Source organism: Ipomoea triloba, chromosome 3 (assembly GCF_003576645.1).
Source record: "Ipomoea triloba cultivar NCNSP0323 chromosome 3, ASM357664v1".
NCBI lineage: Eukaryota > Viridiplantae > Streptophyta > Magnoliopsida > Solanales > Convolvulaceae > Ipomoea > Ipomoea triloba.
This window is the reverse complement of record NC_044918.1, coordinates 30,075,304-30,088,306: the sequence shown is the minus strand read 5'-3', so window position 1 is coordinate 30,088,306 and position 13,003 is coordinate 30,075,304. Positions and strand designations below refer to the sequence as shown.

At 35.2% G+C, this 13,003-nt stretch overlaps 1 protein-coding gene across 2 annotated transcripts in view; it reads right to left on the bottom strand.

Moving 5' to 3' along the window:
- Positions 1-5,403: 5,403 nt before the first annotated feature.
- LOC116013327 (protein TSS) overlaps positions 5,404-13,003 on the bottom strand; it is a 17,468-nt gene continuing 9,868 nt past the window's right edge. Inside the window, exons 14-23 of one of the 2 annotated variants that reach the window (XM_031253012.1) lie at positions 11,785-12,105; positions 11,605-11,697; positions 11,421-11,522; positions 11,237-11,341; positions 10,314-10,447; positions 9,459-9,642; positions 8,963-9,094; positions 8,767-8,891; positions 8,191-8,272; positions 5,404-8,096 (exon numbers count right to left, since the gene is read on the bottom strand). In XM_031253012.1, the coding sequence (XP_031108872.1) occupies positions 5,880-8,096; positions 8,191-8,272; positions 8,767-8,891; positions 8,963-9,094; positions 9,459-9,642; positions 10,314-10,447; positions 11,237-11,341; positions 11,421-11,522; positions 11,605-11,697; positions 11,785-12,105 (3,495 nt within the window). In that variant the 3' untranslated portion in view covers positions 5,404-5,879. The remainder of the gene's footprint in view (positions 8,097-8,190; positions 8,273-8,766; positions 8,892-8,962; positions 9,095-9,458; positions 9,643-10,313; positions 10,448-11,236; positions 11,342-11,420; positions 11,523-11,604; positions 11,698-11,784; positions 12,106-13,003) is intronic. The other variant, XM_031253013.1, reaches the window with a different exon arrangement.

The window sequence follows — 13,003 nt, the reverse complement described above, 5'->3', positions numbered from 1 at the left end:
GATGCGAATTATCAGTGTTACTCTTGAATGATTAGTGGTGTAAACGTTGTCCTTTAATTTTTAAAATGGTACATATATTGTCTCTCTCCTAATGGAGCTGTGGTTACCCATTAAATTGCACTGTTTAGTAAGGGTAAAAAGGTAATTTAACAGTATGGAATGGTTACTTCTCCCTTAGCATTACTGAACCCATCTCCAGACCGGAGCCGGCCAAAGAAAAATGCAAGTGGCAGTAGCGTTTCACATTTACCAACCATAAAAAAAATATTTTAATAAATTTCAAAAAACTCATTTGGGAGCGTTTCACATTTACCAACCATAAAAAAATATTTTAATTTATTTCAAAAAAAAAAATATTTTAATAAATTTCAAGAAACTCATTTGGGATTGTCGGCATGTTCCACATGAGTTTTTTTTTTTTTTTTTTAACATTATTTTTGTCATTGTCTTCTCATTTCTTCCCATTTCAGTCATTGATCCAAATTGGTTATGATGGTATTTGGTAAATAGCTATTAGTTGATTGGGTTTAGTGTGTTTGATTAGTTGATAGCATTAGCTGATTGTAAAAAATATTTGGTAAATGATTACATGCAAAATGACTTTCTCAAAAACCTTATTGAAAGAGTTGATTTGAACAACTTTTTGAATTTTAGGATTTTGGAGCAGTAATCTGTTGCAAAAAACTAACTAAACAAACACTTATATTGGTTATTTAACCAAGTCAAATAGCTAATAGTGATCAAACAAGTCAAAATTGACTAATAAGCTGGCTAGGTTATCAAATAAGCCTAAATCAACATAATGGAAGGAATATTTTAGTAATTTATACATATAATTGTTATGCTGCATGCATATGTTCACTAATTCCACAATCTAGAAATTATATTATTTTGTTATCAAAAAGAAATTATATTATTTCATCTAATAACACTAAAATTTTCAAATTATTTTATTTCATCTAATAACACTAAAATTTTCATTCATTGTTTTAACTACTTCAATATTACCAAAACTGTAATTTAATATTTTTTTTTTTCATATTTAAGGTGAAAAGAATAAAAGAAAACTAAATGAAATGATATGATACCACACCATCTGAAGTCCGAACAACAATTTATTACTTACTTTTTCACTTGACTTTGAATAATTCTTTTTTTACTTAATTAACCATGGTATGCAGTTTGACATACACAGCACTACATCATATCATCTAGGAGATAGATATGTGTTTAATTTAAATTTAATTAGTATGGTTGACTACAATGCAATGATAGAAACTTAAGTTAGGCAATCTTTCTGGGGAAACTTCATTCAAAAATAGAAAAATGTCAAGTTGTTTATGTTGTGCTTTTTATTTGCTCTCATAGTGACAGAATGAAGTGGTGTTGGCCTTTTCTTATTCACTAAAATTATTTTAATTATTTGATTTGCATGCTAAAATTTTGTAGCCAATAACTGGATGGTAAAAGTGTTAAACATTGTGTCATGATAATATTAATATAATCTCTGCTACAAATATGTACTATACCTACACCTCATTAATTTCTTGGAAATACACACACATAAAATACAGATAATGTGCGGAGGTTGTGTCTAGGTGAAACATGCGGTGAGATTATATCCATTGATCTTGTCAAAATCAACATCTAGGATGAACATGGATTAAAAAAAATGTGATTGCAATTAGATCATTTTGCGTATTGTTCAAACTTAAGATGCGTGTTTTCTATGCTTAAGGTGTGTCGTACTGACGTGTTAATACTTAAGATGCGTCATTTTAACATTTAAGGTGCGCCCTTTTAACATTTAAGGTGAGCCAGTTATACACTTAATGTGCATCTATTATACATTTAAGGTGCATAAGTTCTACACATAAGGTACGCCATTTTAACAATTAAGTGCGTGTTTTACTACTTAAGGTAGGTCTTTGTATCACTTAAGGTGCACCATTTTAAAAACTGAAGTTGCGCGATGTTAAGACTTAAGGTGCGTCATTCTAAAACGCTTAAGGTGCGTCTTTGTAATACTTAAATTGCGCCATTTTTACACTTTGTTCTTTAATTTCTTCCAAGATGCGTGTTTTTTTTTTTTTTTTAAATTTTCAGCAGTTAATATAGATTTGATCAACGGCTCAAATCTCACCGCATGTTCGCACCCAAGAAATTCTTCGCACCATATCTCATCCCTATATATATATATATATATATATATATATATATATATATATATAAACACACACGCTAAGCTTGCTCCATCTATCCACTTATATATATAGAAAGATGGCTCTTCTTCTTTCTCACCCTGCTAGCTAGAAAAAAACAACATTGCGCCTCTCATCTTCAATTCTCTTCTGCTAGCTATCCTAGTTTCCTTTTGATCGATTGCAGCCTTTGGTAGGTAGATTCTTGATTTTATTTTATTTTTTCACATTTAATTTTCATTTTCAGATATTGTTGGGTAGCTAGTACGTCTTATATTGGATAATTATATGTCCCATGTTAGAACTCTAAAAAAAATTATTTAAATATAAATCATTAAAATTATATATGCTCCATATGCACAGGGGGAATATTAAATTCTTCTAATTAATCCTATTCATAAATATATCTTCTTTATTTAATGCACCATATTGATTTTCATATACTCATAAGAGAGTGGTTCTCATATGATCATAAGAACCACCACTCTCCGGAAAATCATATAGAATTGTTGACAAATTCAATCATTGATCTAGTAGAATTAATTGTTGAAAATAAAGAAAAATATATTAAAAAATAAATTTTTTTAATATATGAATTAAATATTACAAATTTTGAAAGTTTGAAATATTTATGAACTTTTTTTTACTTATTTCTTAACTATTGATCATCCTAAACGAACAGATCGATCTATATATGAGATCAGAGATGGCAAATGTTGGGACGGCAACTGCAGCTTTTAATCAGCGCAGCGTAGATGCTATGTGAGCAGAAATAATAATTGGATGGCCGCCCGGGAAATGCAACAAAAACAGAAGCTAAGCTGCATGTGACTGTTGCTATACACCCAAAATACTTCAATTCTCTTCTTCCATCTTCTCCCACTTCGTTAAATCCCCAATCTCAAGGGCCCCACGCCTCGAGGCGATAAAGTATCTAGGAGAATGCTACTCAATTGAACACAGAGACTAGATTTTTGTTCACTGTGCACAACAATGTAATGATTTCTAAATTCTTTGTTGATTATATTGTGTGATTAAAAAAACCACATTTATATAGCCTTGGAAGCTGCTTAATTGCATATATACACGGATTTTACTCCATCCATCTTATAACATACATAAAACATATGTATAGATTTGTTTTATAATCAACCCATGCAGCAAGCTTAGTGACATATATACAGTATATATGTCACTAAGCTTGCTGCATGGGTTGATTATAAAACAAATCTATACATATGTTTTATGTATGTTATAAGATGGATGGAGTAAAATCTGTGTATGCAATTAAGCAGCTCCCAAGCTACCATATATGCATGTTGTCCTTGACAGAATGCATCAAACATATGGTTCGTGGTATTTTCAGTTTTATATTTTATTATACTTTTCTACTTTATTCTTATTCTCTTTATTTTTACTTCGTCAACCAAACATTAAATTTTACGAAGTTGAGTAAAAACCATAGCTGGTATAAAAATTGAGAACAAATCACAAGCGTCAAACACATACAAAATAATTAAATATAATGGTGTTAAAATTAATTGGAAAAGTGGTTGCATACAGCATATATAATTGTAAGTATGAATGCTCAAGTTTTAAGTTCAACATTCTAGCTCTAAATATGCATGCATATGTATATGAGAAAAAGTAAATTGTAGAATTGTCAAAGATGCATTATAAGAATGACAAAACGTGCATAATGGTCGAGAACATGGGATTCGATCGAATCCTATTGGAAATTTAAAGGTCATTACGAGACCTTTACTGATCAAAGAAGATAAAGATCTTCTATTCACAGAGTGTACATGCATGCAGTATAGATGTGAACTTAGAGACTAACAGTGCTATTCACGATTTACCTCTTCCAGCAACTTTTGGGCAAACCAAGTAGCTTGTAGCTCAATGACACTTTTATGACTCTGTCAAATGATATGTTATAGGATAAGTTTGAACTCTAGTTGGACATTAGCTCTTTAATAGGTTGAGAAATTATGTATAGACATATACTACATACATTGTAATTGAGTTAGTAATACTAAAAAAATGACAAATGTAAAAATGAACTTACCTTATTTTAAAAATTAATTTGTAGTATTTTAAAGACATTATACCAACTGGATCCCTTGACTATCTTACCTCCTCAACCTTGCAGCTACTTTAATCAGAATATTCCGTGTTAACAGCCGTGGCAACAAGCTGGCTTCGCTTGTTCGGCTCTCCATCCTGACCTCGTTGGAGAGCTTGCACACTTTCGTCACCGTGACCTCGTCGTAAGCCAAACAAGTCGTCTCCGCAACCCGACCAGCCGTCATCGGAATTGAAATATGAAGCTTATTTGAAAGCCGGCCTGGGCGATTTACTCCGCAATTCAGCCTTCACTTTCTGATCAAAAGCTGTCATTTTTCATACAAAAAGAACCTAAATCACAGCACAAATTGCATTCTCAACACTGATTCACCGTACTCCAACTGAAAGGACGACAATACTCCGTGCTTTAATGGAGAACATAAAATTTAACAGAGGTTAACTTTAGGCAACGTTTTCATAGTTTTTTTTTTTAGTACTACTGTTACAATATCTGTTCATAACTCCCATCATCCAGCTGGGAGTGTAAACTGAGAACCCAGTGGCACTAAACAACAAGGGAGCAAAATATTAATTAAAAGATTTTTACAGAGAAATCTCAATAGTAAAGATACTTCAGCTGGTGTAGTCTTTATTTTGAAAATGCTGGTTACTTAATATAATTTTATATTAATTTAAAATATTAAAATAAAAATATCAATATGGATGTTATTTGAAATATCTTAATTAGAGATTTTTAATGATATATTTTTTATATATTAATTTTGTTTGTAAAAAAAAAAAACTTAAAGTTAAAAAATAATTAACTTTATTCACCTTGCAATGTGAACGGGGGTCCGTATAACAATTATGTGGTGTGACATCCTCTTAGTTATTCATATTATTTGAGAGAAGATTCAGTTGAGATTAATTTCGCATGACGTTTATAAAGTAGAGATTAATTAACAAATTTATTTACAAAAAATCTCAATAGAGTAGCATGGACTCGATAAAGGAAACCTAAACTACAGCAGGAACAACTATGAATCCGTTCTTCATCCATACCATGCATTGAAGCGCTGCTTGTACTGTTACAATGAATGCTCTTTACTTAAATTAAGTTGCTAAAAAGTATAGATTCAATTTAAAAGAGCAGTAGATTTGCATCCCACATTATACTGCATAATATCAGGATGCCAATGAATGCAAAATCCATGTAACCATAAAACAAATTCCTCTGCTAAATTACAATGTTTGTTATTAATGACTAAGCAAATGTATTATGAGTTCTAACTATTGCACATAGGCCACAGAAAGGGAGTCTTTAACACTCAATCCAAGTACATCTTGTGATGCAGAATCCTCACTGTTTTTTCTTCATTCTCATTCATAAATTTCCTTGTGCCATCAGTGCCTTCCCTTTCCAAGGCTTTGCTTTGAAAACCTCAAGTTGTAACTGAAACTCAGCATTTTCCAGGTCAAATGCATTACAAACCTGGAAAAGATTTTTCAAATTCATATCCTGGCCTTTGATGAATCATAGGTTGTCACATATCTGTTGCAGGTATTCAATTATTGACCAGGAGGCCAATCTATCGAAAGATCATACATTTTTCAACTTGTGACCTCAATAATCTCATTTTCCCCATCACTGTAATCTCCCCAACGCTTGGCTGCCTTCTCCTCCACAGCTAGATTACTGCAGATTTCTTTTGCTGCAGTTTCCTTGATTGGTTCGACTGCACATTTATGTTTTTCTCCATTTTCAGAGTCGGACTTTTCATCTACTCCAGATTTATCAGAATGTGTGTTCTCAACAGCTACTGGTTGGGCTTCAGTATTTGTCACATCTGAGTCAGCAGCTGCCACATTATTGGAGGGCTCTGCTGTGTTCCCATCTGTCTCAGCTGCATTTTCATTTTCAGGGGTGGCTTCCACAGTTACAGCTGATGGAGATTCTACTGAACCAGCTGGAGATGCAGGCAAACCAGTGTTCTCATCTGTCTCAGCTGCATTTTCATTTTCAGGGGTGGCTTCCACGGTTACAGCTGATGGAGATTCTACCGAACCAACTGGAGATGCAGGCAAACCATTTTGAGTCACTGGAATACCATTGGGAGAGACTGGCATGCCATTTGGGGATACTGGATAACCATTAGGGGAAAGAGGAACACCATTTGGTGAAGCCACATAACCATTTGAAGCAACTGGATATCCATTAGGTAGCCAAGGTTGGCCAGGGACAAATTCAGCTGCATGCGGGTTCATTATTCTGGGAGTGTTAAAGTGACTCGCCTCACCATTATGTTCACCATTGTGAAAAGCAGGTTTGTTACGTGGAACTCGACTTCCAGACCTATTATAGCCACCTGACAAGCGTGGACCATATGGAACTCTTGCTGTTGCTGACTGATGCGGGGATCTACGAATGGGGTTAACTGTAAGCATAGGTGGAATGTTAACAGGTGGGGGCAATATTCCCCCATGCTCTTTAAAACTTGGCACTGGAATGGAGCCAAAAACTGGAATTGTGGATGGGTTGAATGGAGGAGCAGCTGCAGAAAGTTTCTTGGATGTCTCCTTTACAGACTCTGCATCACCTTGCTTTTCTGATTCTTGAGGTGAAGTATTATGTGAACTGTCACCTTGTTTGTCGCCCTCGATCGGCAGTGAACTCACATCTCCGTTATCATCCTTTTGACTAGCATCCTCTTTTTCAGGTGTTTGTTCGTTTAAGATCAAATTGTTCTTCTCTTGAGGTGAAGTGGTGTTTTCTGCCACATAATGATCAGATGAAGTCACCAAACATTTATCAACTTGCTTTTCAAGCACCTCATTTTTTGGACTGGCTTTTGAATTGTTTGAAGAACCATCATTCTGGGATCCAGAATCAGAGCTCTCAGAGTTTCCTTCAGTGCTCTGGGAAGAACTCGATATTTCCTCAACTTTCTTCTTTTCAGAAGATGCATTCTTCAAGCCATCCGAAATTTCTCCCTGTTTACAGTGTTGCACCTCATTGACAGTTTGATTGGTGTGCTCATCTGGTTCAATTTGTTTCTCTTCAACAAGGCTCTTAGCTTGTTCTCCTTCACTGATTTTTGACAATGCTGCTTGAGCTGTATCTGTCACCGAAGAGTTCTGCTCTGCCACGGCTTTGACAATGGTACCAGGAGGAGCTAAAGCAACTTCTTTATACGAGAACAGTTTTCCAGCTGCCTGGACACTGACAGAATTTATAATTGAACTAGACTTTGCTACATGATCATTTAGAGCTGGACTAGCTGGTGCAGATTTTGGATTGGAGGGCTTCTCTGTACCAGCAGGTGGAACAGAAGCACTCTTTGACTTTGGGCCAAAGCTGGCACTCTTTACAAATTTCTTCAGAGCAGGAGCAGCAGACCCAGATGAAGCAGCAGACTCATTTGAAGGTCTTCTCGGGGAAGTAAAATTAGCGGGCTTATCACGATGTCTTGAGATATGAGAAGCATTCATAAAGTTGGTATTAATTTTTGCAAGGCTAGGCCTCCGAGAACCAGAAGGTTTACGGCCCATTGGTGACCGGCCTTTGGGAAGAGCTTCTTGCCATCCTTCCTCGGAAGAATCTTCCTGTGTTATTTCCTCATTTTGCTCTGATAGTGTCTGCTGCATGAAAATCTCATCAGGCTTCTTATTTATGGGCTCTACAGGCTGTGAATCAGATATCTTATCTAATTCCACTTTATTCTCTTTATCACTGGAGTTTTCCCTCACAGGATGAGTTGGAGATAAAATTTCATCCTTTTGATATTCTTCTGTAACTGTTCCCCAGTTCTGCTCGGTTTTGCCTTTTACCTGTGTGATCAAAGAGGATGTTTAACCAAGATATATCAGTGCATGAAAGTGAAATGAACAAATTTTGGCCTGAATTAGCAGAAAAAGTTCCAACCTTTGCTCGAGCTTGCTTCTTTTGAGCTTCTCGAGCTTTCATCTCTGCATCTGGGGTAATGTAATCCAACAAGTCCGACACACTAACCAAGTACGGAGAAAAAAAAAGGAACTTTTAAGTAGTGAAAACGTACAGCATAAAACTACTAATATACTGGAAAGGAGTTGAGATTTTGCAAACGCAAAACTATAACTTCCATTATTCATAGTGAAATAACTGGAAGACAAAATCTGAGGCAGCAAACTTTTAGGTACCCGAAGTCCCTTTCATTTGTCTTTTGCAAGTACATATATAATTTACATGTTTGAATTGACTACTTAACAGAACAAACTGAAAGTAATCGATAGAGTAACTATGGTGCAACACTGTAACCACACTAAAAAGAACATCAGACTCAGAGACTGTCAGTTCCAGCAACTAATATACAACAATTTTGCTTTTTTGGTTGAAACGCTTCAACTGGTAGGCAAAGTACAATTGGGCTATCAAGCTAGTTACAATTGATTCTCCTGCTTAAGCACCTTTAGTTTTAGATCTCTTGGAAAATTGAATAAAATGAGTATGTTGCTCAATTACCTTAAATGGCCCTTGCTTGAGATAGAAGCATCTGGCTTTGGAGTGCCATTACGTGCTGCTTCTTGCTGCTCCAGAGCCTTGGACTCAAAGTACTCAAGCCAGGCAGCAGCATCCTGCAGAAAGTTCTGGATGAAGTTGACACGAGTATTATCAAAAAGTTATCATGCTGTATTACCAGAATGGCAACTTGTATTACCTGTGTGCGTAGATCATCTGGACCAAGTTTAGCCTGCAGTATCTGGAGTGTAGTTTGTTCATGCTGAACACTTAATGAATATGCCTCCATTAAGGAAAGTGCAATGGCTATAGCATGATAGCTAGCTGCAGTCTGAAGAAACCGGATACATTTGTCAGGCATATATAATGCATGTTCAAGTAGAAGTCAAATCATGCAATCATATACAATGTCGTAGTCACCACTCAAAAAGACTGAATCCAATCAATTAGCTTTTGAATCTAACCGGTTGACCACGAATATAATCTAAGACTGGGCCAAGGTCACTCAACTAGGCAATAATGCACATGGGCCAAATCACACTACAAGACTGAATCTAATCAATTAGCTAGTCTAACCCATGACTTTATAAACCTATATGTTCTCTCTTATTTTTTCAATGTGGGACTCTTAAAACAGGTCATTGATTTTCATTTGTCAATCTCGTGCACAAATCAAATGGAGAGGGAGAGATTACCTGTATATGATCAGCTCCAAGAAGCCTTTGGTTGCACTTGAGAGCCTCATGAAGATACCTGAGTGCAACATGGACATTTCCCAGACCTTCTTCCATCATTGCGACATTAATATAGGTGGCAGCAGTATTTGGGTGAGAAGGTCCACATGTTAGGTGTAACAAATACAAGGCACGGTTGACATACCTAAACAGAGGATAGAGAAGCACCATAAGGTCATAAATCTTTAGTCGTAAGGGTAAATGTGGTAGCGATGCCAATGTAGCACTTATTAGTGAAACTTGAACCAAAAATCATTAATCTTTAGCCATAAGGATAAATGTGATAAAGATGCCAAATCCAGCACCAATCAGTGAAACTTGAACAAAAAGGTATGGAGTAATTCACTAGTACAAGTAATCACTTGATGTAATATCATCATCCATTTCTTGAGTGTTTGCCAAAGCCAATAAACTAGCTTATAGTGTAGTGACTTAATCACAATGTTCATCAAATTTTGCAACTATTATTTAATCATGGGGACATCACATGTCCAGAATGCAGGTTGAATCTTAATTGAATGATATTTTTCTCAAAAGAAATACTGATTACTTGAAGCATAGAACTGAAAAACAAAAATTTCACCTTGAAAGTTCTAATCTTGCATCAAGTTAAATTAATTAATATATAATCAATTCAAGGTGTGAGGAAATTTCTTGTGTAACTATTTTAACTACATTTTTTATATGGGACAGCACAGAAAAAAGGAAAAAGATTTATCAAAGCAAAATATTCAAGTAAGCTACAAGAAAGATCGGCATTAACTCATGCTTATGATGGGAAACCCTTATAAAAGAGAGGCACATAATGGCACATACTTTAAGGCCAACTCCGTATGTTGGAGCCGATAGTAGAAAACTGCTAAATCGCCATAACTCTTCATTGTGTCTGGGTGGTCAAGCCCTAGTTCTCTCTCATTAATATCCAAAGCTTTTTGCTGATAGATGGTAGCCTGACATCCAGAGAAAAATAAAATACAATTAAAGATAGAAGCAGAATAATTGTAGACTACATATCTAGCATATTGAATGGTTGCAGTTAATTATCTGTGAAATGGTAGTTTATCTAACAAACATGGAGTTACATCCTCTACTGCTTTACTTTTATTTTTATTTTTCCTATTAGCTATTCCATTCATATCAGCATCAAATGTGTAAAGAAAGCTTTCTTCAGCCCATCCTTTTTTTAAAGGCTTCAATAAAACTAGAATGGGAAATATCACATAGAGGTCTATTAGGGAAGTTTTGCAAAACTTGAGTAATTAAAAGTTCATGGAGCACGTCTGCCCGCAGTATGCCATGCCAAACTCTGTTACTGTGTTCATATGACTGAATAAGCCTACAGATGAGTCAATGAATGCTAAACCAATGTTGAGACAGGATCTGACAAGGCAGCAACTGATACGGCACTCAAGCCAAGACCCTAACTCCACCACAAATGCTAGGTCATGAGTGGAGGTTTGGCCCCAACTTAAGTACCACTCCACAATCTCTTGTAGAGCCGATGTGGGATCGTATTAGCAACACTAGTTGCCTTTGCTAAAACCTTTATTCAAGAGTCAAATTACATCAAGTGGGGATACATTTATGGTACTTTATCTATGTATTTTTGTGTTAATACTCTGGGACAGGATTATCATCAAATGAGAACAAAATAACATTTAACTTCACTAGTAAATTGCATTATATGCTAGCATATCATTGGCCCAGTGAAACAAGTTGAAAAGAAATAAACCTCATACCTGATTGAAATCGCCAGTATGATACAGTACAACTGCTAGAAGACTATAAGCACCCGCTGTCATTCGATGATAAGGACCACAGACTGACACAAGTTTTGATAAAGCCTTCAAATTTAAATAGACATCAGTTTCAAGCCTCAAATCATACTCAAAATAGTTGTTTAACTAAGATATGCATTATAACCTTAGTTCCGTAGTTTACGGCATCCTCCAATTTCCCTTTGTCCAAGGAAGTCTTTGATGATTCCAACAGTGTGCGTCCATCCGCCGATGAGCATGCAATATGCTGTTAAAAATACTTAATGCTGTCAAAACTGCCTGAGTTCCTCCTAATCTAACATGCCAAATTAAGCAATGAGTATGCCTACCTTGTATACAGGGACCATGCTTATGATATCTGATTTTTTAAAGGGAAATGGAGAATCCATATCATAGTCTCTGGGAACAAGCTCAAGTCCAACCTGAAAAAACAACTTTGTTTGATATTATACTGATCCAAGAAGAGTCTTACTAACAACTGCAATTTCTGTTGAATCAGAAAAGTGTACTTTGTGGCAAAGTCCACGGAGAATGGCAAATTTTCTGAGATCATGACGGTTTTCATCCTCCCATTGCCACCCAAACCGCTTTGAAAGGAAAGTTTCCACCCATTTCCATTTTAACTCAACATCATTGCTGGTGTCTGCATCAGTATTTACAGCAGGTGGTGTCCCTAGCAAAACGTTCAAACATGAAGCTACTGCCCCAGCCATATCAGCAATATGATCCACAGCTGCAACAACAGCTTGCAATATGTGTTTGTAAGCTCTAACAACCATCTCATGTATACAGAGTGACTGTACATGAGGAAGCTTGTCTGCAAGCTCCACCTGTCATGAGTTGTATAACATAAAAAATTAGATTAAAATATATAAAAGTTGAAGTAGGAGTAATTTGAATAAAATGAGCAAAGAACAATGTAATAAAAGTCAGTCAAATTAGAAGGTATGATGGTGAGTTGTGGTGAATATATACAAGTTTGAGCCTACCTAAGATGCCATTCAAAGAAACAGCACCACCAGGAGACTTCCAATTAATCCAAAAGTATGTGCATTAAATCACTAACTTTTATCTGATTGAGAGCTTGCTCATAAATACAAATCTAAAGAAAATGACTAAATGGAATATATGGGTTGATGAATGAAAGCGTAGTGACAAAATTAGAGGTAAAGAAGCAAAGCCATACGGAAAATTGAAGGAAACTCTAAATTAGACTCATTTGTTTCAAGGTTTCCCAAGACCTCCCAAAACCTCATTTACAAAAAGCCTTATACACACCCAAAAAATAAAATAAATCAAAATAGCCTAATACGGAGTAACTAATAAGGAGCCACCAAATAAGTGTCAAAGCTCAATATAAACAAAATTATGAGAGCCAAATAAATTACAGAGCTATGCAGACCAAAAATAAGTTTCAAAATTTTTAACGTCCACAATAAATCCTATCTCCAATAGTTCTATATGAAAGAGCCAAAACTTTATCCTGAATCACAGAGTTGGCCCATTGAATGCCAGTATCATTTATCTAAAGAAAATGGTGTACTCCAATTTGTAGTGGAACATTTGTCATGGTATGTTAATTTTTCTTGAACATTCATCAAGAATGTTGATAAAGGCCAGAAGAAGAGGGAAAAAAAAAACAAAACAAAACAAAAAAACAAAACAAAAAAAAAAAAAAAAAAAAAAAAAAAAAAAAAAAAAAAAAAAAAAAAAAAAAAAAAAAAAAAA